This window comes from Talaromyces stipitatus, genomic scaffold, assembly GCF_000003125.1.
Source record: "Talaromyces stipitatus ATCC 10500 scf_1105507295515 genomic scaffold, whole genome shotgun sequence".
Classification (NCBI taxonomy): domain Eukaryota; kingdom Fungi; phylum Ascomycota; class Eurotiomycetes; order Eurotiales; family Trichocomaceae; genus Talaromyces; species Talaromyces stipitatus.
In genome coordinates, this window is record NW_002990118.1 from 197944 (window position 1) to 222054 (window position 24111).

The window sequence follows — 24111 nt, forward strand, 5'->3', positions numbered from 1 at the left end:
GAGAGGAACAGGACGTTTGATTAATGAAGGTTACATGGAGCTTATCTAAGGCTAGGTCCGTCTGGGAAGGTGCGCGGGTCTCGTGATGTTTTCGGCAGGTCGCTCTTTCCTTCCGCCGTGCTTTGCCGAGTTGACAAAACTGTGATTAGTCAACCTCGACAGTTCAACTCTCAACTTCACATCGTCAGAATCAACTGATAAAGGATCAAATCTCTCTCCATCATCTCGCAATTGTCAATGGCCGCTGTGCCAAGCAGCTGGAGACTACGGAGTCCGTTTCTTGCTGACGTTACATACGGAGCAAAACGCGAGCTCCGAGTCTTGCATGTGACTCGTTCTTTAATTTGAGGCAGCGTGGAAACATCAATAAAAATGAGAAAAAGACAAATTGATTGCTTCAAGCTTTGTGGCTTGTTTAGATCACGCCATTGAAAGTGTATATTCTTTCATTGCGAGAATGTCCGAAATGTCTTCCATCGAACAGGTGTCTCTGTCTCTCAGTGTAGAGCGAAATGCAATCGCGCCCGCGACATGTGCGAATAAGAGTCGTCTCGAACGCGATTTACAAGCTGTTCGTGAACATGTCGAAGCGTTCTTTGCTTCCGCAAGCATTCCAATACCTATTCATCATCGCATGTCGCCATTCAATATCTGCATTACACAGGAATTTGCACAAAAGCTCGAAGTTATACATCGTCTACTCGATCGGGCCCTTGTAGACATTGTGGAACGATGGTTTACCGATAAACAGGCCGACTTCCCGTCTCGAATGCCTTTGGAACCCCACGAAGAAGAGGTACTTGGATGGATCAGTAATCAGGAATATAGTGAATCGGACTTGGGAAAGAGGCTGAACTTTGGTAAATGTTCGGGCATGTGGAGAACGGATATTTTGTTTGAGGACCGCAATGTCGAACAACCAACAATCTGCGAAATAAATGCGCGCATTCCGTTTAATGGGTTCTATGTTACTGGTTTGCATCGTAAAGCAACAATGACATTTGGAGCAAACCAAATTGGCTTCGATCCACCGAGCGATCTCAAGGTCTTTCTCTTTCCATGACATATGATATATTATAAATTGCATTGGAGCTAACCAGAACTCATTGGCAGGACACGAGGGAGGTACTATTTGACTGTTTTGATCGATCAAAACCGATGTTCCATATTCTCAAGAAATGGCCCGGAGTGGATTCGCGCTTATTTGGCTGCGACTACAAGCAGGCCACTGGTCAAGGAGTAGTGCAGATTGAGCCATCCCAGTTGCAGCTAAAAGTAGACGATAATTCGCCGACAGGATGGTCTTTGTACGCGAACGTCAGCGGGAACGATGGGGAGACGTCTGGTCTACTCAAAGTCGAGCAATGTGCCGTTGAATTGTTTCAAGAGGAATTTGCTAAGATAGATCCCGCCCTTTTGAAGCAGTTGGCTACGTGCAGTGTCAATGACTTTCGTACCATCTTCTTGATCCACGACAAACGTATACTTGGTATTGTCCGTGATGAAATTGCGAATCTAGTGACAAGACACGTGCTTTCAGCAGAAGAAGGGAGAATTCTGCATGACAGTATTGCGGAGACCATGACGCCAGGATCGCAGGAGCTCAGGCAGCTACTCGAAGGTACCAGACAAGATCCCCTCGCAAAGAACGACTGGATTGTTAAACCGGTACGAGATGCATCATGTAATGGCATCCGTCTTGGTGGGGATATGGAACAAGATGAATGGGTATCATTGTTGGAACGATTGTCCAACAAACCCCTCTTGCCCGCGAGTGACGATGCATATGTGGTCCAACGACTAGTTCAGCATGCAATGTACGACATCGTTCGGCACGACGTGGCCGTTACCAAGACAGAAAAATTCCATCTCATCGGGTCTTGTCATATGATTAATTCGCAGTCGTTCATCTTTGGGCCTTGGAGGATCGGCGACAAGGTCCATGTTGGACTCGGTCCAGACGCTCGCGGGATCGTTATGAGCTGTGTCGTGAAACCTGCTGACTTGAAGCGTTTAGATGCCAGGAAGAAAGAAGAATGAATCTGGTTGGATAGACGAACAACTCAAATTTCTAAGTACAATAGTACTAGGCGTACTATTTGCGGAAAATAGCTATGTTCGTCTTCACTGTCAAATCTAGTGTCAAAACGTAAGCCTGCATTCTTTCAGCCTTGCAGCTGAAGAATCTTCAACTGTGGTTAGAAGCCTTTTGACAAAGTTGAAAGATATGTAATCAAAATATTTTGCACCTTGTGCCTGTTGGGATCTGAACGTTATCTGACCTCTGATTCACCGGTTCTACGCGTGTAGCTGTTGCTATATCTTGATGTTATCGAAAGATTTAACGAGGTTTGCTAACTGCACGCACTGGTGTTATACATTGTCTCTGGCTTCGAAAACCTCTTCCTTGCACCACGATAGGAACTAGGAGAAGGATATTTCGATTTCGGCCAGGCCATGAATGTTCCAAAGAGCAAATATGATTAAGTACTGCCGTTTACGCAGTCAATCTGTCTTGGCCTTATCCTTTGGCTTAGGAGGAAGGAGGTAGAGTTGAAGCAACCACAAGAAGCACCACTCAGAGTCCTGTTTGGATATACTTCTTCCCGGGATGTGAAGAAGTTAAAGCAGTCGGGATAGCTATGGATATTAGTGTGGAATTGTACAAAATCATTACAGTAAATATATATACTAATGGTGATTTCTATGTACAAATACCCTGTGCCTGTTCGTGCCAACAACTGTGACAAGACAGATATCGGTCCTAAGGATTAGTTATAGAGAAAATGCTATGTACATCATGGCTATCTCAACAAATACAAGTCAAATAGATTTAGGCAAAGCCGCCACTAACGACAAAGCTCACATCGTCGTTAAATGAAACAGCACTGTCAAAGTCATGAGGCCCACCGTTGCTAGCAATATACCCCACGGCATTGTAGTGGCGCCAGTAACGGGTAGGGTAACTCCAGGATCGGAAAGAGTTTCCTTGACCATTGAGGCCAGCCTGAGGGCAGAAAGTAGCATCCTCACTAAAAATCTTGCTACCATCGTTGGCGTTGACCTTGAGTTCATAGTTAGAGTGGCGGATGAAGCTTCCGGGAGAGTCGACAGATTCAAATGAGAAACAAGCAGTATTACCGAGACCAGTGCGGACGGTCCAGCTGGCCTGTTGTTTGAGACTGGTGCCACTGGACGAGGTGACGACTTGGGTGTTTACAGTAGAGTCAGTATGAGCAAGATAACGAGTTGTACAGCATGCTGTAGTAGCGCGCATGGAGATGTTTTCGCCAACAGTTAGTCCGGGGCCGCTTGTCAGGGGTGTAGTTGCGTATCCAGCAGCAACAATATTGGCTTGCACCTGGTTCTCGATGTCATCTGATGGATAACCGCTGGTCATGACACCCTCGTAGAACGTACCCTGCGCATTATTACTGTTGTCACCGCCGATACCTAGGATAATGGCTCCCTCCTTTTGCATTGGATTATAGCCGTTAGCAGGGCGAATGCCACTGTAATAAGTTGATAATGACCCGGAGGTGGCATCACCGCCACGAATTGCCCACTGGTTTGATTCTCCCTTGACAATTGCAGTGACGAATCGGGAGGTAATAGTTGGGTCTGCGGCGTTGTTGATAGGATCATAACCAGAGAAAAGACCGTTCTCAAGATCAGCCATGATCCAAGGACCACTACCGGAACCAGTACCACGTCCAGAACCATCACCGGTACCAAAGTAAATAGCCTCCATATGGCCGTTGCCGGTATCATGGCTATTTGTTTCAGCATTACCGTAGTCGAAACAACAGCCTGTGTTGTAATGTGTACCATCAAACACTGCGTACAACCCTTCTGGTTCGTCGCCTGTGGCCGTACCTTTGACATTATTGTTTCGGTAGCCTGTGAAGGGTGAAATAAATACACCATACGCCTTTTCCCCGTTCAGAGTGACAGGCGCACCGACGGCGCTGGCCAGGTAATCGTATCCATTGGCGTCAGGACCGCTGGCGGCGCCTCCAGGAGGAGCCTGAGTGAGGTCATTACCATGGCCAGACTGGTCATAAATAATGGTAATGAGACAGGTTGTATTAGCACAGAAAGAGTCTTGGGCACCTGAATTAGCAACCCCCCCAGCAGAGAGAGGTGATATATCAGTTGTAGCCCCGTCAGATCCACGGGAGACCTGGTATAGCGCCCCGGTGTAGGAATCGTACAAGGCACGAGTGGTGCTGTGTGCGGCGACACATGGTGTACCTCCAGAAGAGTAGATGTCACAAGGTCCAGCGATGGATCCTGTAACATAGAGGCACAGAGCTAGTACGCTACTGAAGCGGTCACGAACAGGTCGTGAGAAGAACATGTCTGTCTATCACCCGGTGTATCTTGGTAGACAGGCAAGAAATGAACGGGAAACACCTGGGATTGTTTCGGATACTTCGCCGGTTCCTTAAAATGGGCATCAATGGGTTTTATACCCAAGTATATAACTCGGGCCATCCGTAAATGTTTCTTCCTTGGTAATATCCGTCACGCGCCTTAGCTTAAACAATGTCTCCGACTCGCCGGCAAATATACGAAGATACTACGGTTAGCTGAGTGTTACATCGTAGAGGCCTTAATGCTCCTCAGCAACCTTGGCAATTCTAAGCTGTTTGTCGTGCACCCCGCTCCAGACAGACTTTTGTAGCTCCACAATTATTCACCATTAATATTTAAGTATGCTTATGCCTCAAGCAACCAAGATCGAGATCTGGCCTTCTCATACAAACTGGCAGGGTCGTATGCAGTGTGCAGAAACTCCTTCGGCAGTGTTACTAGCTACGTGGCTATGTTTTCGAATATTTCTCTTATTGAAAAAAAAGTATATATTTTTTATTGCATCGCATAGCATCTAAAATCTTACGAGTTTCTTCTCGCAAAGACCAATGGAAGACTGATGCATGAATCTTACCGTTTGCGGAATAATTTCATGGAGCTATGCTCAGGAGCCGAAATGGAGGCTTGCTACGTATTTGGCGGTAAGATTTTCAGAAGATCCTTGAGATTTAGTTTACCAGAATTGCCACTATTACAGTGGATCGATCACCTACCGGTATGCCTAAAAGGTTGCTTTAGGTACATAAACACGGAATTCATGAATTTCAGTAACCAGCCCTGGAGTCTTCAAGACACCTGGCATGGAACTTGGTATACGTACAAATGACCACAGGAACTCTTAGGTTAAATATTGCATATTTCTGTGAAGCTTTGGTGTTACTGGCATATGGCATCTTAATGGTTTATGCTTGAACCGTCAGGGATTGTGCTTGTTCGGCCCGAAATCCTTCAAGGATTGTCGCTTCTGTGCTGACAAAAACATATGCTATGGTAACTTAACTTAACTGAGGTAATTTAACTTAGTTAACTAACTAGTTAGTTAACTACTTGTGATTAGATAAATCTCTGGCAGGAGTGTAGTGGGCCCTACTATGTTTCTATCAATAGTGACTCAAAAATCACGAGCTCAGCTGAAAGGCTTCGTGTTGTTCTGATGTTGGATAGGAATGTTTTCATTCGTGGAGTGCCAGTTCGTTCAGCAAGTGTATTACAAGGTCATTCTACATGCCGGTGTAAAAAAAGAATGAACTTTTGTAAAGGTATGCCAAGTTCGCATACTAGGGCTATCCGCGTAATGTCACCCACCTCACGCCGCACAATCTTCCTAATTAGTCAAGTAATCCAACACCTGGGCGGCGAAGAAAGCCGTCAGATAATCCTTGATTATTGTAGGTCTGCAGTGATTCGAAGAAACGTGCTTCGTAGTACGGAATATCTCTACTACAGAGACTAATTCAAATGCAGTGATGCTATCCGTTGGATTGTTGAAACGACTAAAACGGGTGGCTGAGAAAAAGTTGTTACAGAATCAGCCACGATCACTGCTTACATTGGTAATTACTACGCAGAATCATCGTTTATACTGACTCGCAGCCTCCGCAGTAGCTGAGTAGAGAGGTATTTTTAGAAATTACTTTTGGAAGGACGCTTCTTTTTACTTCCATACTTTCCCAGTCACTGCAGGGGCAAATACAATGAATGCATTATAAACACTGTTGCATGCCTTAATACCGCCATTCGTTCCTTTGCTGAGTTTGCTCATTCAACCTCCAGGTACATAGAAGCGACTTCTTCTCATGATTTTTATTTAGGCTTCTCTTCTAGGGTTGCAGTACAAGAAGCTTAGCTTGCGCCACAGTGTTGGTTTACCCTAACTAGGGCCGTAAGCGTGACAGTAACGGAGTCCAAAGTCGGTGGAGTAGAGTCAACGAAACTATTTTGGTTAGGATTTCATACATTTTAGAGCCTCTTATTTTTGGACTTTCAGGATTTTGAGACCATTGCCTTTTCACCGAATTAAGGGTTCCGAGCTCCCATGAAGTATATACCCACGATTCAGCTCTGATATTGACCATTTGAGGTTTTCTTTCCATGTTCATCCTTGCCAACACATGTAAACTGCATGATAGGTCTACAATTTTAGCAAACTGCCTGGTAGTGCTAATCCGGCGAAGTTAAGGACCAGAAGATTCTAAGCCAGCCGCCACCAGGGAGTTTAGCTAGTCGAATAAGCCTGGCTCGTGGAGTTGGTGGGGTACTACTCCGTAGTTTGGCCCTAGAATTGGGGCGCGGTCACTGCTGCTTTTCTCTTTCTGTTACGCTCAAATAATGATTGTACTTCAGGGAATCATATTGAGGTATGCACCTCTGATGCGTTGATACTATGAAATTTGCGCCGAAAGTTATATCGTCAAAAACATGTTGGAATTCGAACTATGTTCGCGGTTCAATCTCCACTATTGCTCCCGGATTGCTAAGAACTGGCATGCCTACAAATGTCATAAGTCGACGCAGTTAGAGGTTATTTACCACTCTCTGCCATAATATTTCACATTATTCATGTTGGAATTCTGTCATTGCAGGACGTATTTCGTAGCTGTTGTGTTTATAGCACCGTTCTTTATACAATATTTCAGTTGTCTCTATACGTAACTGTGAGAACTCAAGACATGTAAATATGTCTACATTAATATAGCGCGATTAGGGCTAATTATGCAGCTGACGAGAGGCGAGGTACATGTAGTCCATCTGTTCTCTCCCTTAAAGCAAAGACTTTCCTACTATAAATATCTTTATTTTTGAAATAATGCAGTGACATTTACCTCTTTAACAAGTGCAGTAGTCCGACGCCTGGTCTGTTGGATGGCGCTTTTAGCGTTGTGACTGACATGAGTAATTCGTCTCCATTGCCGGATTTCTGCTGACCGGCGTGTATTATTGCTGACAGACTACCGAAGTCGTACGTGAAGAAAAAGAACCATACCCGAAAGAAGGCAAGAATGATAAGTTTCAATGATCGTATGCCAAATAGTAGTCTTATAATTACAATACTCAGGATCGACAAACACGATCAGATCTTTATGGGTTCCTTTTTGTCATTTTTTTTTACATATGTAAAAATACTAAAAGCGGAACCCACCAAATTCCGTAAAAATGAAGATCATCAGCGTGTTGGCGATGCTGGCTTCGCTGACATTCGTCACGGCCAAGTCAACATTCACACCGGTCAAACCTCCTTCGCAACCACTGGCTGTCCGCTCACCGTATCTCAGTACCTGGCAGTCTGTCGGAAGTAGTGGTGGTAATGGAGGCTATCTCGCAGGTCAGTGGCCTAGCTTCTGGAATGGTAGAACGCTCGGGTGGCAAGGTCTGATCAAGGTTGACGATGCTACGTACAACTGGATGGGGGATATGCCTGGCAAATTTTAGTTATTCAGACAAGCTATGAATACACAGCTACCCAGAGCATTTACACCCAAACTGTGGGTGATAAAGTCAAATTGACAATTACTTTCCTTTCTCCTATCACTCCAGATGACTGGAAACGTCAATCTCTGGTCTTTTCTTACTTGAATGTTTCCGTCGAGTCCATTGATGGTAAGCTTCATGACGTTCAAATCTATGTTGATATAAGTGCTGGTAAGTTCGATATCTATTGCGAAGGCTTTCCTTCTACTAAGTATACATGGTGTCTGCAGAATGGGTCTCCGGTGACTCTAGTCAGTATGCTCAATGGGATTACAACACAACCGATAACAACGTCGCATACCACCAAATCTTCCGTCAGAATCAAGAGGCTTGGAGTGAGATTTCTGACCAGACTGAATTTGGTAACTGGCATTGGGCCACTAGTACGACAAATGGTTATACATATCGGAGCGGCGAAGATACCCCCGTCTGGGGACAATTCGTTAACCACGGAGCTTTGGTGAATACTAAAGATGCTAACTACCGCCCTATCAATAGCCAGTGGCCTGTTTTTGCCCACTCTCACGATGTCGGCTCTGTCGGTACTACTCCTGTCTCCCGTCTGTTCTCCATCAGCCTGTGCCACGATAACCCTATCCAGTACACTACATCATCTGGTGTTGTTGAGCAGACTGCGTACTACCGAAACTTTTTTGACAGCCAAATTGATGCTGTATGTTATACCGGCTGGATGAAGTTTTCAGTCGTCGCATATTGACTTGTTGTCACAGGTGAGTTTCTTTCACAACGACTTCCCTACCGCATATGAAATGTCGACTACCCTAGACGCCAAACTTCAAGACGACTCTGTTAATGCCAACGGCGAAAACTACGCTGTCTTGACGACTCTCGGTCTACGCCAGGCTTTCGGCGGCCTACAGTGGACCGGTACCGAGGATGAACCACTTGTCTGGATAAAGGAAATTTCCTCGGACGGTAACATGAACACAGTTGATATTCCCTACCCTGCTCATCCGGCATTCATCTACACCAATGCCACGATTTTGAAATTGTTGATGGAGCCTTTGTTTCAAAACCAGGAAGCTGGACTTTATCCTAACACCTACGCCATGCATGACATTGGTTCTCACTACCCTAATGCCACGGGATACAGGAAAGGGAACAACGAAGCCATGCCCGTTGAAGAATCCGGTAACATGATCATCATGGCCTTGATGTACTATGCTGTAACCAAAGATGCCAGCTACCCCAAATCACATTACTCGATGTTATCTCAATGGGCTCAATAGCTTGTCTCCGACTCGTTGATACCTGCCAACCAGGCTTCCACGGATGATTTCGAGGGCCCTTTAGCCAATCAGACGAATCTCGAAGTTCAGGGTATTGTTGGCATCCAGGCCATGTCTATTATCGCAAATGTGACCGGTAACACCGCCGATGTATCGAACTACAGCGACATTGCTTCGGGCTATGTCACTCAGTGGGTCGAACTGGCCAACGATACCACCGCTGAACTCCCTCATACTACCTTGGACTATGAAAACTCAAGCACATGGAGTGGGTCAAACCTACTCAAACACAAATATAAACAAAAAGAGCTGACTACTTAAACAGGCCTTCTTTATAACGCCTACGCAGACAAAACTCTCAATCTCGGCATCATCCCGCAATCCATCTACGACCGACAAAGCGAATTCTACCCTTCCGTTCTCGAAACATTCGGTATTCCTGTGGATACACGCCACAAATGGTCCAAGACCGACTGGCAGATTTGGGCGGCTGCTACTGCAGGCAACAGCACTCGTCAGGATATGATTGATGCTGTCGCGACGTGGGTTGCTGCTACGTCCGAGTGGCTGCCTTTTGGTGACTTGTATGAGACTCAAAGCGGAGAGTAAGTTTATCGTTCCCTAATCACCTACGGTCATTGGGTCGACTCATTAGTTGGATATTGAATGACTTTCCGTGATAGGTATGTTTATCAATTTGCCAACCGGCCTGTTCAGGGTGGCATGTTGGCTGTTCTCGTTGCTAATATGGGTCTTACTATGTAATGGATGTCTTCAATTCTTGAACATATTCTTTTGTATATATCGTTGCATACAGACTCATTCTTAGATATTCATGTCCATGTTTGTAACATAGTGGAGATAAGTTCCGGCTGGTGGTTAGGGCTGGGAGCTGTAGACTTTGGGGGAAGATTAGTCAAGATGGCAATCTCGGACAGTCCATGCAATTAGAGATCCCGCGATGGAACTGGCAAATGAAATGACTGACAGTAATATTAGTGACTGTTTTGACTCGCAACATGATGATGAACTTACTATATGTGCCGCGTAAACCAGAAAGATAGCTCTGAAGAACGATATCCCGGACCCTTCCCGTTAAGCCGGCAATGTAGGACGTATCGGACATTGCTCGACGAATGATCTATTAATTGTTAACAAAAATAATTCCGGATTACTTTTCGACATCCTACCTCTTCTTTGTCAGGAAGTCCTTTAAGCCCTTGCTCCATATCTCTCTTAAAAGTGATGCCCAGAACAGTGTTGGTCGCAGTTACACCAGCAGTCACCGAAAAGGTCGAGAACAGGATATATCCCCCCGTGGCCATTGCAATATCAACTGGTTCAAGAAACGATGTCATGGACACAAATGCCGCGGCTGCTGCAAAGGCAGTGCCCATACCGCCAGGGACGATATATAGCGAACCCCAGAATCCAGTATGCCCGTTCCAGAGGTAGAATTGTAGTACATACGATACAGAGGCGGCAATACCAGCTGCAATGAGAACAGGTTTGTATCGGCCAGTACGCCGAATGAAAGCTCCAGCCAATAATCCGCCTATTGTATTTCCTACAACTGCTGGGACCAAATGTGCACCTGCAACTGTCGAGGTAGTGCCCGTCATGACCTGGAAATACAGTGGCACAGTAAACATCATACCAACTTGGGCTGATGTCTGCAAGCCACCGATTAAATAACTAGGTATAATGTTAGGGTCTCGGAATATGCGTAAATCAAATATAGGTTCAGGGGCAACGTGGTTCTCCACATAGACAAAAAGTGTCAGCGCTAATATTCCAGTTAATGCAAGACCTAACGCATATCCCGAGAGCCAGAGGAAGGCCTGCCCTCCGCGGTCGAAGAGTAATATGATTGCGACGATGGAAACAGCTAGCACCCCCGTTCCGAGGAAATCCACTCGACGAATGGGTGAGATATTCTTGTCTGGTTGCGCAGAAGTCTTATGAGTATGAAGTCCCTGTAGGAATATCACTACAAGAAGAGATGCAAGTCCTAGGAACGGGGCTTGAAGAAGAAAGAGCCTGAAAAATTGTCAGTCAGCGACGGAAGACGAGCAGTGGAAATCCTACCAGCGCCATCCGATAGTGTCTGTGAGCCATCCGCCAATAGGGCCACCGACACTCCGGCCAAGAGTCATGGCGATGTTCACGTAAGCTCTCCAGGAAGCAACGTCTCTTTTGGGTACGATGTCTATATAAGTCAGATCATGTGTCAAGGAAGTACTGGTGGCAGATAGCACCTGTGATGATGATTGCACTCATGGCCATTATGCCAGCTCCGCCCATGCCACTGATGATACGGCCGAGGATCACTATAGGCATTACCTGACCAATGCCGCTAGGTTGGGTCAGACCGGACTGAATGGCATTCAAAAGGAGTAGCGCTCACCAGATAACGCAGCCCAACGCGAGCAAAAAGTAAGATACCAGTAACAGTGGCTTTCGGCCGTAGATGTCGCTGAGTTTACCATACTTTATGATATGTCAGTTGGACGTACTGCAGAAAGCAGAAAGATACATCAATCATACTATAGGCTGTGAGGCACATGATCCTAATGTATATGCCGTGGATAGCCAATTGGCATCGTGTAGCCGGTTGAATTGGGATGCGATGGGGCCTGCAGCCGCCATGATGATTGTGGCATCTGCATTGGAGATAAATTCGCCTATATAATATTTAGTAAAGTTCATACAAAAGGATCATATGCAATCGCACCGAGCAACAGCACTGCGATGATACTGGAGATGCTGGCTACTTTTTGACTCGTCTGGTCCGAGTCGAGCAGCGGATTCTCCTCGTCATGGTTTGGACTGGGACTTTCTGAGCCACGCGCTTGAGCAGTTTGATCATTAGGAGCAGTTTGGATATTGTTACCCTGACTTTGCTCCTCACCAGGTGAATCGGTCGTCCCGTAAGCCATGCTAGCTGTGATGGTCAGTTACTTTATACAGACTCACCAAACACCGAGACGTTGTTGATAGAATAGCCAAGAGTCGTTTTGGGACAGAAGAAAATAATTCTCTCGTAGTAGACTCTTGGCCAATAAGACGGATTTGCACCCGCGGATGGCATCATTTAATCTTTCACTGGCGTGATGAACAAAGTGGGTTTCGTGGGCAGAATAGATTAACATGATAATTAGCGTTAAAGAGCAGCAAAAGATAGATAATCCGAGATCGGGTAGAGATTGCACATCTATCTCCGTCATGTTTCCATATCATACACCATGTTCTTGCTCTCCTGGCGAGACACAGACATCCTCCTCCTCATCGCACCATGAGATATCGAGCAGTATTGAGCGCGCTGTCATGCGTCGTCCCGGTATTGGCAAACAGCGCATGGCAGCAGGTACTGGGTGAAATATGGTCCGAGCAGCAACAAGTAGCACCGGCAAGAGCGCCGAACTTCGTCTTTATCATCACCGACGACCAAGATCTTGAGCTGGACTCCCTACACTATATGCCACTGGTTAGCCGCCACTTGAAGGCCAAAGGCACATTTTTCAGAAACCATTTCGTGACCACGGCGTTGTGCTGCCCATCGCGAGTCAGTCTGTGGACAGGACGGCAAGCTCACAATACCAATGTGACAGATGTAAGTCCGCCATACGGTAAGTCAATCGATGAGCTCTCTGGTGATGAGATGAGATAACTCATAGTCTGAACTTCAGGCGGCTATCCCAAGTTTGTGGAACGTGGCTTCAACGATGATTTTCTTCCTGTATGGTTGCAAACCTCGGGGTACAATACTTTCTACACGGGAAAGTTGTTCAACTTTCATACCGTGGATAATTACGACAGTCCTTATGTGAATGGATTTACAGGATCGGACTTTCTCCTGGATCCATTCACATATTCTTATCTCAATGCGACCTTCCAGAGAAATCGTGAACCGCCAGTGAGTTACAAGGGCCACCACACCACCGAGGTCATCACCGATAAAGCTTTGGGCTTTTTAGAGGATGGGCTGGCTGAAGACCAGCCGTTCTTCCTTGTTATTGCGCCCATTGCGCCGCATTCGAATATCGATGTGGGAGCTCTGGACGATCACGGTGCCCCGACAGTCATGACGGAACCAATTCCATTGAGTCGGCATGAGAATCTTTTTCAAGATGCCAAAGTACCACGGACGGCGCATTTCAATCCAGATGAAGTATGTAAATTGCTAGCCCGACAATCTCGTCTGCTAACTTGAATCTCCTAGCCTAACGGCGTGAGCTGGGTTCGTAATCTTCCCAAGCAGGACGACCAGACGATCGAATACAACGACCACTTCTACCGCCAACGGTTGCGGGCACTACAGGGCGTCGATGAACTGGTGGGCGCCGTAGTCAATCGACTCGAGGACAGTGATCAATTGGACAACACCTACATCATCTACACATCGGATAATGGCTACCATATCGGACAGCACCGACTACCACCAGGCAAGGCCTGTGGGTTTGAGGAAGATATCCGTGTCCCTTTTCTCATTCGAGGACCCGGAATTGCAAAAGGTGCTGATCAGGACGCGGTAACCACTCATATTGATATTGCACCGACTCTTTTAAAATTGGCCGGCATCCCATTACGGGATGACTTGGACGGGACACCGATGCCCCTTCACCCTAACTCCAACGAGACTCGACACGAGCACGTTGCTGTAGAGTACTGGGGCCGTGGATATCTAGAGGGGTTGAAAGGCGCGATAGGTATGCATATTCTTCAGGCTTGAATCCGCGTCTCACTGACTTTATTCAGACAACTCACCAGTAGTGCCTAATAACACCTACAAGTCGGTTCGATTGATTGGAGACGGATTCGACCTGTACTACTCAGTATGGTGTAATAATGAACATGAACTTTATGACCTTACAGTGAGTAAATCCGAGAAGCCCTTATTATCTGAAGCCTCTTTACCCGTTACTCACCTATTACAGACCGATCGCTACCAACTCAATAACTTATACTACAATGTCGACTCATCTAACCGACAGATACAAGGCTTCAACCTGCGGAAGATCATCGATCGGCTCGACTCTCTGCTCTTAGTCTTAAAATCATGCAAAGGCGATACATGTATTAACCCATGGAATACACTCCACAGTGACGGAGCAGTATCATCTTTTAAAGATGCTTTGCACGAGATGTACGATGCGTTTTATCAGCATCAACCTAGTGTTTCTTTTAGCCGGTGCGAGCTGGGTCAGATTCTCGATGCAGAGGGACCTCAGGAACCACTTGTGTACCGGCATGGACTGAGCTGGGAGGTCTGGACTTAAGAATCGCGTAGCACGGTTCAAGATTTGAGGAAACGAGTATAGACATCGAGCACCTATGTATAGTTTTGTTGTCAGCCTCATAATCCAATTCCCATCTTTAAACGCCGTATTCCTAATCGTAAAGATGCACATAGCAAGACACGCCAGCTAAAGAACTAGACATACAGATAAAATATTAGTCTGAAAAGCTTCTCCACACAGTCTTAACTAGGTATACGGTGTGCTGTTAGCTTAGGGTTTGCTTTCCGATGCCCGGAGTATGCCATCCATATAATTATCACGCCATTTGGCGGGCCCCTGTCGCAAACAAAGTCATGCTTAGGTCGATAAGCTAACTCTCAGCCTTGGAAGCGGGTTAAATTTTCAACAGCGGGGTTATCTCTGTATAAATATGAAGCGAAGAATCCATTTCACGCTGGGAATATGCACGAATACGAGTAGAAGACCTTCTGGTTATCGACAGCAGCTTCGCAATGAGCTCGCCAACGCTTCAAAAACCTCCGGCGGACGTCTTGTCTCAGACAGAGCCTGTCTCTGATGGTGATGCTACCGGATTAGACTCCGATATTGTCGTGGACTGGGATCATCGGGAAGAAGCCAGCGTCAGGCGCAAGTAAGCTATCGATCAGCGGTATATTTTCTGAAAGGTTGAGTGAGTTGCTAACATGCAGTCTTGTCAGAGTCGATTTTATCTTATTACCTATTCTGGGCCTGGCCTTCTTCTCTCTGCAGGTCGACCGTGGGAATATCAGTGCCGCGCTGACATCCACCATTACAACCGACCTGGGCATCACCACCAATCAGATCAACGTCGGAACTCAGTTACTGTCCGCCGGCATCGTTCTAACTGAAATACCTTCGAACATCATCTTGCAACGTGTTGGTCCTCAGAGATGGTTATCTGCTCAGTTGTTCGCCTGGGGACTTGTCGCTACATTCCAGGCATTTATCAAGTCATATCCTGCATATCTGGTTACAAGACTTCTTTTGGGCTTGCTTGAGGGAGGGTTCATTCCAGGTACACCATTAGTTCTGCAATATTTGTATAGATAGCCGGCCAACATCTTCCAGGAGCACTCTATTATATATCAACGTGGTACCGAAAAAGCGAGACCAGTCTTCGGATTAGTCTGTTCTTCTTTGGCCAGATATTCGCGGGCGCAACGACAAGTCTCATCTCTGCTGGACTCCTTAAGATTGCCGGAAAGGGTGGATTGGCGGGTTGGCAATGGATTTTCCTGGGTAAGTGCTCTAGAACGTGCAGCCCTGAATGTAACCGAGTTAATAAAGGGTACAGTCGAAGGATTGATCACCATTTTCGCCGGAATCGTCTTCGTCCTTTTCCTGCCTCCTCGAGTCGGCGATGGACGTCCGCTTGTATCTTTCGGGCGATGGAGCTACTTTAACGAACGAGAATCACGCATTATCAAGGACCGTGTGATAATCGATGACCCTATCAAGGCTCGCGGCCACATCCGGATCACTGGAAAAGATATCCTTAGAACCGCTCGAAACCCACGGATCATTCAGCACCTGTTCATCACACTGGTATCGATGTCTGCCGTACAAGGGCTAACGCAATACACGCCTTCAATGATCAAATCGCTCGGGTTCAGCGCTGTGCGAGCTAATGCCCTAGCCTCAGTGCCGATATACTGCTTCATGGTTTTGCTGATTCTTCTTTCATATTTATGGTAAGCAACAAGAATACATCTACCAAGGCCAGTACCCTAACACATTCAAAGTGACAAATTCGGTCATCGTGGACCAGCAGTTCTATTCGGCGCAACCTGGAATCTAATTACCTACGTCTGTTTCCGACAAACGTCTCGTCGTTCCTCCAGATGGCACAGATACGGAGTCATTGTAGCTGCAGATCTGTTCTATGCTGGCGTACAGTAAGAGAATAGCAAAACATTAGTAACAGCAGGGATCTAATTTATTATGTAGTGTCTTGAACGTCGGCTGGCTTTCTGTATATTGCAAGACGCCCCAGGAGCGCAGTGTTGCCATGGCGTGAGTCTTCTTACCTCCTAACTGACTGATTATAACCACTAAGACTTTTTCTATAGGCTGATCGTCATGGCCGCAAATTGCTCGGGTATCTCTGGTTCGCAGATCTTCCGAACTTCAGATGCACCTCTATACCGTCATGCTTTGACGGCTATCTGTGCCCTGGCAGGCGCTGCTTGGTTACAAATTGTTGCACTATGTCTTCAAACGTGGTATTCCCAGGTGAAAAAGAAGAAACAATATACTGAGAAAACGAACGAGGCGGACGTCAAGATTGCCACTTCGACTCCCTCGCCGGAGTCTTGAATAGGCCTATTCGTACTTTCAGGGTGATGTGTTGAAAAAATTCTTCCTCGTGGTAAATGGCTAGACCTTGTTATAACTGCATCTATGGAAATATATGGATTCCGAATCTCTAGTACCTCCATATCCTATCCGTCGATATGGTCCAGGTGGAAACAAACAACTACTGACCAGCAGCTATGGAGTAATAAATATACGTCATGTCTCGTTCCTTGTAAAGCAAAAGTGAACGGCGACGGAGTGATAGAGTAGGACACAGTGCTTCGGAACCAATAACAGGGTAACAACACAGAGCCAAACACGCTAAAAGTACAGTCAAAATTCATGCGGCCTATCCTTGTTCTCTTCTGTCCGTCCATATACATACGTTCTCCTCGCCTAACACCTCAATTCAGCATTACCGGACTGCATTGATTCGCACCTGAAGCTGGCGCTTCCTTCACCTCATTGCAGGCAGGACAAATGTCGCGATTACAGGGATAAGCCACACAGTATCGCTCCGCAGCAATAGTCGGAGTACAAATCCCCGGCGTCGGTTTGCCATGCCTTTCCTTCTCCATGAAGTGATTCAAACATTGCGCCGTGAAGAAAGCATAATATCCGCACTCGAAAACGCAAAGAAAGATTGTGCAGTTTGTCGGGCATACGTCTCCCAGATCATCGACGTATGGAGGCGTTATCATTGACTCGGGTCCGAATAGAGCTTCGGGGACTCTATCGGCTTGAAGTTTGGACAGGTCTACCAGGTCAGGTATGTTGCTCCATCTATGAGAGTCTATTTCCACGGCGTCGTGGTCGAGAGTTTGAACGAAGTTGTCAACTTCCGCCGGCTGGGATACTACCTGATTTGCTGGTTCATTTGTACTGGGGTTCGAGGTGCAGGCTTGTCTGGTAGCAGTGTTTCTTCTGACGGTTTCTCTGCTGGAAGATCCTGTGAAGCGAAGGGCGCGAGGTATTCGGCCGCCGTTTGCTCGTCCTCTCCCAGCTCCTCGGTACAATCCTTGAACTGTCAGTTCTTCTCTTGAACTGATAGCAGGAAAGGCAACCTACTTCTTCCTCGCATGTTGGCCGATTTGCGTTTCAGTCGAGGATGATAAAAGCATACACAATTGATATACGCAAGATTGCAATGAAGATGTGTGAGGAAGATAAAGATCAGTTACCATTGTCAGCATCTTTATAAGGTGAAGGTACTGCCCGGTATGCGCCTTCTTGATCTGTCTTGAAGCAGAAAGACGAAAAGGCGCCTTCCTGCTTAATCGCTTTGGCGGCTTTTCGATATTTGATAACTTTTTGCGTGACTGTCCTCTTTGACCTGAATATCATTGGATCGCACTAGTAGATGGATGTGAAAATAATTGTTAGCAGTGGAAAATTCCATCTTAGTCGTCTTACAGTCCCTAACCTGGATGTTCCACAGTAGAACGAAACATGAAAGAAACCTATCATCTCTCTCCTATAACCAGCATTTCCTTGCACAGTACCTTTCTAGGTACTCTGTCAATTTATGTGTTTTCCCTGAATCTCCAGTTCCGAGGTCATTTCCCCAATCCAACATCCACACCAGTGCATGAATATATAGTATATATAGACGTGCCTCGATTGCTTGTGTGGCCACTCCTAGTGACATCGACCTTGGAAGATGCCACTGCCACTCTTTACAGGAGAAGCTATACAATTTCTAGCTTGAAGTTGTATAGATGAATAGACCTAGGGTTAAGAGTTTACAGCTCCGAAATTGGCCCAGTTAGGGTTAGGGTACAGCTCCTGTGACATCATTCCTCCAAAGCCAACTGTGATGCGGCCAATCGTAAGCGAGTATTCTCCTGACCATCTTACCTTTTTGGGCTTAGTGTTCCCCGCATATATTAAGTACCTGAGGCAGTCACGAGACGTCTCTTTCTTCTTCCTTAAACATCTTGTTCATTGCTTATAAGAAGAATTATTGTACATGGATTCGGTTGATCGCATCACTCCCTTATAGAACCGGCATCATGCCTCTCGCCTCGACGTATATCGCCCGTCTAGTCGACACTCTAGACAAATGGGCGGTGTATACACGAGACATCATTGACCAAACATCTTTGAAACATTAGTCGGCGTGGCAGGTGTTATCTCGTCGACAGCAACATCGACGTCTTCATCGTCTGTAGCGCTAGCCGACATTTCACGCTGTCCTGGCTATGAGCTCAAGCATGTTGCACGGACGACATCTTCGTTGACAGCAAGCCTGCAATTGGCTGGAGAGCCATGTAATTTGTACGGTCGTGACATTAAGGATTTGAAGTTGTTGGTTGAATACCAAAGTGGTGAGTAGCTTCTTTACCTAAATATTCTAGAATCGTACTAACGAGAGTAGACGGCCGTCTTCACGTCAAAGTCTACGACGCAGCAGAAGACGTGTATCAAATCCCGCCTGAAGTGCTGTCCTTCCCCCAAGGAAGTAACGACACCGCAGATCCATTGTTGAAGTTTTCATACGTTGAATCGCCCTTTTCATTTGCTGTCCAACGCAGTGACACTAACGAAACATTATTCAATACATCTGCTAGCCCGTTGATCTTTGAGCCACAATTTGTCCACCTACGGACCTGGATGCCAACAGATCCGTATATCTATGGATTAGGTGAAGATGTAGATTCATTCCGTCGGCAGACAAATAACTACAAGAGGACAATCTACAATGTGGGAGACGCTTTCCTACCCAAGAATGCAAATTTATACAGCAGTCACCCGATTTATCTCGAGATGAGGGATGGCAAAGCCCACGGCGTCTACATTGCCAGTAGCAATGGGATGGATATTTTCATCAGCAAAACAAACAAGGGTCAGCAGTACCTGGAATATAATATTATCGGAGGAGTGCTCGATTACTACTTTTTCGCTGGACCTAGTCCGTTTGATGTTGGACGGCAATATGCAGAAGTCGTGGGAGCTGTAAGTCAAGAATCTCTTTGATATATTACATACTAATAATTGCAGCCCGCCGAACAAGCATACTGGACATATGGATTCCATCAGTGTAAATACGGATATCAAGACGTGATGATGGTGGCTGAAATGGTGTACAACTATTCCGAGGCAAATATTCCTCTTGAGACGGTCTGGTCCGACATTGATTACAGTTAGTTACTCGCACCTGTTCTATGTTCAGACTGACAAAGTAGTGAATCTACGACGTACTTGGACATTGGATCCCGAGCGCTTCCCTATACACAAAGTTCGTGAGCTCGTGGATTACCTTCATGATCACGACCAACACTACGTTGTTATGGTCGACCCGCCAATTTCAGTGGATGACCCGGCTACCTATAATAAACTCCTGAAAAGCGAGGCTTATTTCAGAAACAATGACGGCTCCGTGTTTCTGGCAGGCATGTGGTCTGGCGCTACTGCATTTGTGGATTGGTTCCATCCGAATGCACAAGAATATTGGAGTAGTCTGATTTCATCGTTCTTTGATGAAAAAACAGGCGTCGACGTAGATGCAATTTGGATTGATATGAATGAGGTTTGTATCCGTCAACCGTATTATCATACATGGCTAATTCTGTAGCCGGCAAACTTCTGCCCATATCCATGCGAAGACGCAATAGCCTGGGCCAAAGCTGCAGGTGTACCCCCTGCACCACCACCATTACGTGACTCGTGGCGTGATCTGCCTGGATTTCCAAAGGATTTCCAACCACCAAAGACGAAAAGCATAAGCAAACGACAAGCCAGTGGAGAACGTATTGGATTGCCTGGGCGAGATCTGCTGAATCCTCCCTACCCACTCGGCACGGTCGATGGGATTATTTACGGCGGCACGATATTCACTGATCGGTATCAATATGGCGGATATGCATTCTACGACACTAAGAACCTGTTTGCTTCGAGTATGATGCAAGCGACACGAAACGCCATGTTGGAGCGACGACCTAATAGGCGTCCATTAATCATATCACGATCTTCATTCGCAGGAGATGGAAAGCGATCAGGTCATTGGACTGGTAGGAACCCCAGCATAATATACTTGACCATGCTAATTCAAAAAAGGCGACAACATATCTTCCTGGGACCACTATCGAATTTCTATCAGACAAAACATGGAGTTCGCTGCAATCTTCCAAATGCCCACTATCGGCGCTGACGTCTGTGGCTTCAACTTTGAGACTTGGGAGACCCTCTGCACTCGATGGGCAGTCCTTGGAGCGTGGTACCCATTTTACAGAAATCATGCTGATATCACAGCCCCATTCCAGGAATTTTATAGATGGCCCAAGGTCGCCGACGCAGCAAGAGCGGCAATCAAGACTCGCTATCAATTATTGGATTATTTCTATACCGAATTCCATTACCAGACCGTCGACGGGACGCCAAGTACTATTTTGCCTCTATTTTATCTGTATCCTCATGACCCCGTCACGTTGGATATCGAATTACAATTCTTCTATGGCTTGGCATTACTTGTTTCTCCCGTGACAGACGACGAATCGACAACTGTTACGTTCTATCTTCCGGCCGGCATATGGTATGATTTCTGGACGGGTGAGAAACTGACCATCCAATCCTCACACGAGAAACAAAATGGGAACACAGCGAAAGGCGAATGGATAACCCGCCAGAACGTCGGATACGACGAAATTCCAGTACACATCCGTGCTGGCACGATTATACCCATGCGGATCGACGGCGCGAACACGACTACGCAACTACGCAATCTCGATTTTGAGCTGACCATTGCTCCGGATGAGAAGGGGTTTGCGAGCGGACGATTGTATTTGGATGATGGGGAGAGTGTGGTACCAGCGAAAAGAGAAGATGGGATTGCAACGAGTGATATACTACTTGATTATGATGCCGCGACTGGGAAGGTGCATGTCCATGGACGATTTGGATATCATACCGACGTCAAGATTGTCAAGGTTACTGTTCTAGGTGATGCAAAGAATCGCAGCCCGGTAACCGACAGCCAGGGACAAATGCTCCTAGGAACAGTGACTGAGACTGAAGGGTATGGGAGAACGGTCTTCGTGGAAGAGGATTTGAATGCTACTTCTACTCTGTATGTTGGTTAGATGTACATATCCAGACAGTCGAGGGTGAATATCTTCTCATTAAAAGAGTAATATACTATATCGTGGTCTCTAATTACGGTGGTATCAATATGTACATTAAAAGTAAAATTAACGAAAGAGCCTCTACACATCAACTCCTGTATCAAACACAACCACCAACGCTGAAATATAGAACCGTCACGTGCAGTACATGACACAAGAAATAAAAACTTATATGTACTTATATCAGCAAAAACGGTTACACAACAACTCCTTCCCCTTCTTTCAACGGCAAGGTAGTACCCGTCGCGTTGACAAGGGTAGACTTCATATGTCTATGGAACTGATCATGTAACCTCAAAGCCGCATATTGAGTAACGGCATCTTGCAATGCACCCACTGTAGCACCTTTGTCCAGCCAGTAATGACGGACGAATTCGCCTGTGCAACCTAGATCCGCCTTTTTGGGGTAACCGTTTGCTTCTGCGCAGGGGAGCGAGATGACTTCATTGGGGCCGGTGTATTCATAGCGCAAGTAATTGCTGAAAGCGGCTTGTTCGTGGCTCCATTCGTATCGCCATTTGGAGCAGTTGGCGTATTTATTGTCGGTGACGCAGTCTTCCCAGATATTGAACATTTCTGTAGTGCGCTCGCTGGCTTGAGCGATGATGAAGCCTGTGTTGAGGTTGACGTTTCCTCGCTCGTCCTTGTTGAAGTCTGCGTCTGGGTCTAGGGCCATGGCGAGCATGGTGTCGCTGGTAATGTTCCAGTGGTTGAAGAGCCATTCCAAGGGTAAATGGTGGTAGTGGAAGACGGCGTCGGCGTCCATGAACACGACGTAATCGTACGTTTTGAGCGCTTCACGGATCATGGGGACTTTGACCCAGGTCTGGTGTCGGTCGGTGTAGGATGGGGCTTGGATAAATTTGTACTCGTAACCGTGGATCATTGCTACATGAGTTAGTAGATGGGCTCGTAGGACAATCGGGATGGGATCAACCCACCATACAAGTAATGGCTCAACATGCCCGCGGTATGAGGAGAAAGGTCATGATAGCTGATATGATCATTCATCATGCCACCCTCGCCGTTCAACGCGCGGGTATCAACATCGAGCAACAAGACTTTCTTTCCAAGCGACTTTGTGAATCGAGGCGGGTTCTGAGCGATTTTGTATTCGACTTCATTTTCGCCGATGAATGTTTCTGCGTCAATAGGATGCAAGAACGGTTTGTACAATTGTGGGATCAAGCGACTAAGGTCGGAGTAGCGGGAGTCTGAGCTTGGTTTTATTTCTTCGAGTGAGTAGCCCCTTGTTATCCGATCAGCACGTGTTTTTTTCCGACGCAAGGGATAGATGAAAGTACATACGATAGAATGTTTGAATCGCTCAGAGAAGGATTATGATAAGCGAAGAAAATGACGATTAATGTGATGGCCACGAGGGCAATGGATAGCGGCCATCGACAGTTTGTTGGCAGTCTGCGCCTTCGTTCGGATGGTGGGAACTGGATCATGCTGTTAGAATGTCGCCTTCATTCTCTCGAACTATCGCGCTGAGAAGTCCATGAATAAGTGGGCGAGAAGAAGAAGTTGAAGCATACCATGAAATCAAAAGACTCCGCTTTGCGCGACATGGCATTCATTAGTGAATCGGAATGAGTAATACGGCTCACACCGGGAGTGGAATGAGACAAGAAATGGGGTCGACGAAAATAGCGAACGAAACGAGAGACCGGAAACGAGTGTGGTTGATGAATTAGAGAAGATGTTATGTCATGAGAACAGAAACAAGGATTAAAAATAAATGTACACCAGCGAGAGATCGAAGGATGACACCCGAGGGGCCGGAAAGAGACGAGACAGAGAGGAAGAGGAAGAGGAAGATGAGGCCAAAAACAGCTGGAGTAAAAATACGGAGTATCTTACAAAGTTTAATGCAACCGTCGCCTTTTTCTAGGCAGCACAGCCAATCAGATGCTCGGTTCGGACGGAAACGGCGCTAGTCGATCAGCAGATGGACCCACTCTGCGTATCAGGCTGTTATCCTGTATTGATTCCTTGTGGCCACAATAATAAGGCATTAAATGCCACCATACTCCGTAATTGAAGAAGCATTATGTCTCGCTTGACAAGATCACCAGCGTAAACGACATGCAATCGCTACATGACCCTGAATCAACTGACTTATTTTACTTACTTTATTAGAGTCCGCCACTTCGAAATCTAGACCAATCACCTGTTCCATAACTCCCACCATTAATATTTCTAAAAATTAGCCCTGAAATAATACCCAATGACAGTCTAAGTCTGTTGAAACAACCAATAGCTAGAACGGGCTGCTGTAGGTCGCATGAGAGATAAGGCTTTTCCTAACAGTCG

At 46.3% G+C, this 24111-nt stretch overlaps 8 protein-coding genes across 9 annotated transcripts; 5 read left to right on the forward strand and 3 right to left on the reverse strand.

Annotated features, from left to right (window-relative positions):
- Window positions 1–422: 422 nt before the first annotated feature.
- Window positions 423–2132, forward strand: TSTA_041060 (uncharacterized protein). Its single transcript, XM_002484535.1, has 2 exons — window positions 423–1045; window positions 1114–2132. The coding sequence occupies exons 1-2, from the start codon at window positions 458–460 to the stop codon at window positions 2038–2040; spliced, it is 1515 nt and encodes a 504-aa protein (XP_002484580.1). The 5' UTR covers window positions 423–457; the 3' UTR covers window positions 2041–2132.
- A 701-nt stretch (window positions 2133–2833) lies between these two features.
- On the reverse strand, window positions 2834–4429 carry TSTA_041070 (alpha-N-arabinofuranosidase precursor, putative; the record flags this gene model as incomplete). Its single annotated transcript, XM_002484536.1, has 2 exons — window positions 3925–4429; window positions 2834–3900 (listed from the first exon to the last, which is right to left on the reverse strand). Exons 1-2 carry the CDS (start codon window positions 4358–4360, stop codon window positions 2834–2836), a joined length of 1503 nt encoding a protein of 500 aa, XP_002484581.1. The 5' UTR covers window positions 4361–4429.
- A 3101-nt stretch (window positions 4430–7530) lies between these two features.
- On the forward strand, window positions 7531–9860 carry TSTA_041080 (uncharacterized protein; the record flags this gene model as incomplete). The annotated part of the gene is made up of 7 exons (XM_002484537.1): window positions 7531–7744; window positions 7807–8016; window positions 8076–8518; window positions 8577–9032; window positions 9096–9363; window positions 9421–9700; window positions 9779–9860. 7 exons carry the CDS (start codon window positions 7531–7533, stop codon window positions 9858–9860), a joined length of 1953 nt encoding a protein of 650 aa, XP_002484582.1.
- A 147-nt stretch (window positions 9861–10007) lies between these two features.
- TSTA_041090 (tetracycline-efflux transporter, putative) lies at window positions 10008–12034 on the reverse strand (the record flags this gene model as incomplete). Its single annotated transcript, XM_002484538.1, has 8 exons — window positions 10008–10078; window positions 10131–10236; window positions 10286–11135; window positions 11184–11304; window positions 11354–11451; window positions 11503–11585; window positions 11643–11779; window positions 11830–12034. The coding sequence occupies 8 exons, from the start codon at window positions 12032–12034 to the stop codon at window positions 10008–10010; spliced, it is 1671 nt and encodes a 556-aa protein (XP_002484583.1).
- A 356-nt stretch (window positions 12035–12390) lies between these two features.
- Window positions 12391–14374, forward strand: TSTA_041100 (arylsulfatase, putative; the record flags this gene model as incomplete). Its single annotated transcript, XM_002484539.1, has 5 exons — window positions 12391–12724; window positions 12785–13266; window positions 13318–13804; window positions 13854–13969; window positions 14033–14374. 5 exons carry the CDS (start codon window positions 12391–12393, stop codon window positions 14372–14374), a joined length of 1761 nt encoding a protein of 586 aa, XP_002484584.1.
- Window positions 14375–14847: 473 nt separating this feature from the next.
- TSTA_041110 (allantoate permease, putative) lies at window positions 14848–16693 on the forward strand (the record flags this gene model as incomplete). Its single annotated transcript, XM_002484540.1, has 7 exons — window positions 14848–14987; window positions 15055–15392; window positions 15446–15616; window positions 15672–16068; window positions 16120–16272; window positions 16325–16390; window positions 16447–16693. 7 exons carry the CDS (start codon window positions 14848–14850, stop codon window positions 16691–16693), a joined length of 1512 nt encoding a protein of 503 aa, XP_002484585.1.
- Window positions 16694–18684: 1991 nt separating this feature from the next.
- TSTA_041120 (sucrase-isomaltase, putative) lies at window positions 18685–23020 on the forward strand (the record flags this gene model as incomplete). The annotated part of the gene is made up of 7 exons (XM_002484541.1): window positions 18685–18712; window positions 18787–18999; window positions 19050–19627; window positions 19673–19814; window positions 19858–20201; window positions 20247–20682; window positions 20729–23020. 7 exons carry the CDS (start codon window positions 18685–18687, stop codon window positions 21748–21750), a joined length of 2763 nt encoding a protein of 920 aa, XP_002484586.1. The 3' UTR covers window positions 21751–23020.
- Window positions 20748–23588, reverse strand: TSTA_041130 (uncharacterized protein). 2 transcript variants are annotated; one of them, XM_002484542.1, is made up of 4 exons: window positions 23334–23588; window positions 23101–23237; window positions 22734–23041; window positions 20748–22680 (listed from the first exon to the last, which is right to left on the reverse strand). In XM_002484542.1, the coding sequence occupies exons 1-4, from the start codon at window positions 23373–23375 to the stop codon at window positions 21989–21991; spliced, it is 1179 nt and encodes a 392-aa protein (XP_002484587.1). In that variant the 5' UTR covers window positions 23376–23588; the 3' UTR covers window positions 20748–21988. The 2 variants fall into 2 exon arrangements, with proteins under 2 accessions (XP_002484587.1, XP_002484588.1); XM_002484543.1 differs by lacking the exon at window positions 23334–23588 and having other exon boundaries at window positions 23101–23285.
- Between the last annotated feature and the right edge of the window lie 523 nt (window positions 23589–24111).

What these genes read in the sequence shown, in the direction of transcription:
- TSTA_041060 (XM_002484535.1), top strand. Translation starts at nt 458, where the DNA reads ATGTCCGAAATGTCTTCCATCGAACAGGTGTCTCTGTCTCTCAGTGTA. An exon ending in ATCCACCGAGCGATCTCAAG is followed by an intron (nt 1,046 to 1,113) that starts GTCTTTCTCTTT and finishes ACTCATTGGCAG; the next exon opens with GACACGAGGGAGGTACTATT.
- TSTA_041130 (XM_002484542.1), bottom strand. Translation starts at nt 23,375, where the DNA reads ATGAATGCCATGTCGCGCAAAGCGGAGTCTTTTGATTTCATG. An exon ending in CGGAGTCTTTTGATTTCATG is followed by an intron (nt 23,238 to 23,333) that starts GTATGCTTCAAC and finishes AGCATGATCCAG; the next exon opens with TTCCCACCATCCGAACGAAG. An exon ending in AGCGATTCAAACATTCTATC is followed by an intron (nt 23,042 to 23,100) that starts GTATGTACTTTC and finishes TCGGATAACAAG; the next exon opens with GGGCTACTCACTCGAAGAAA.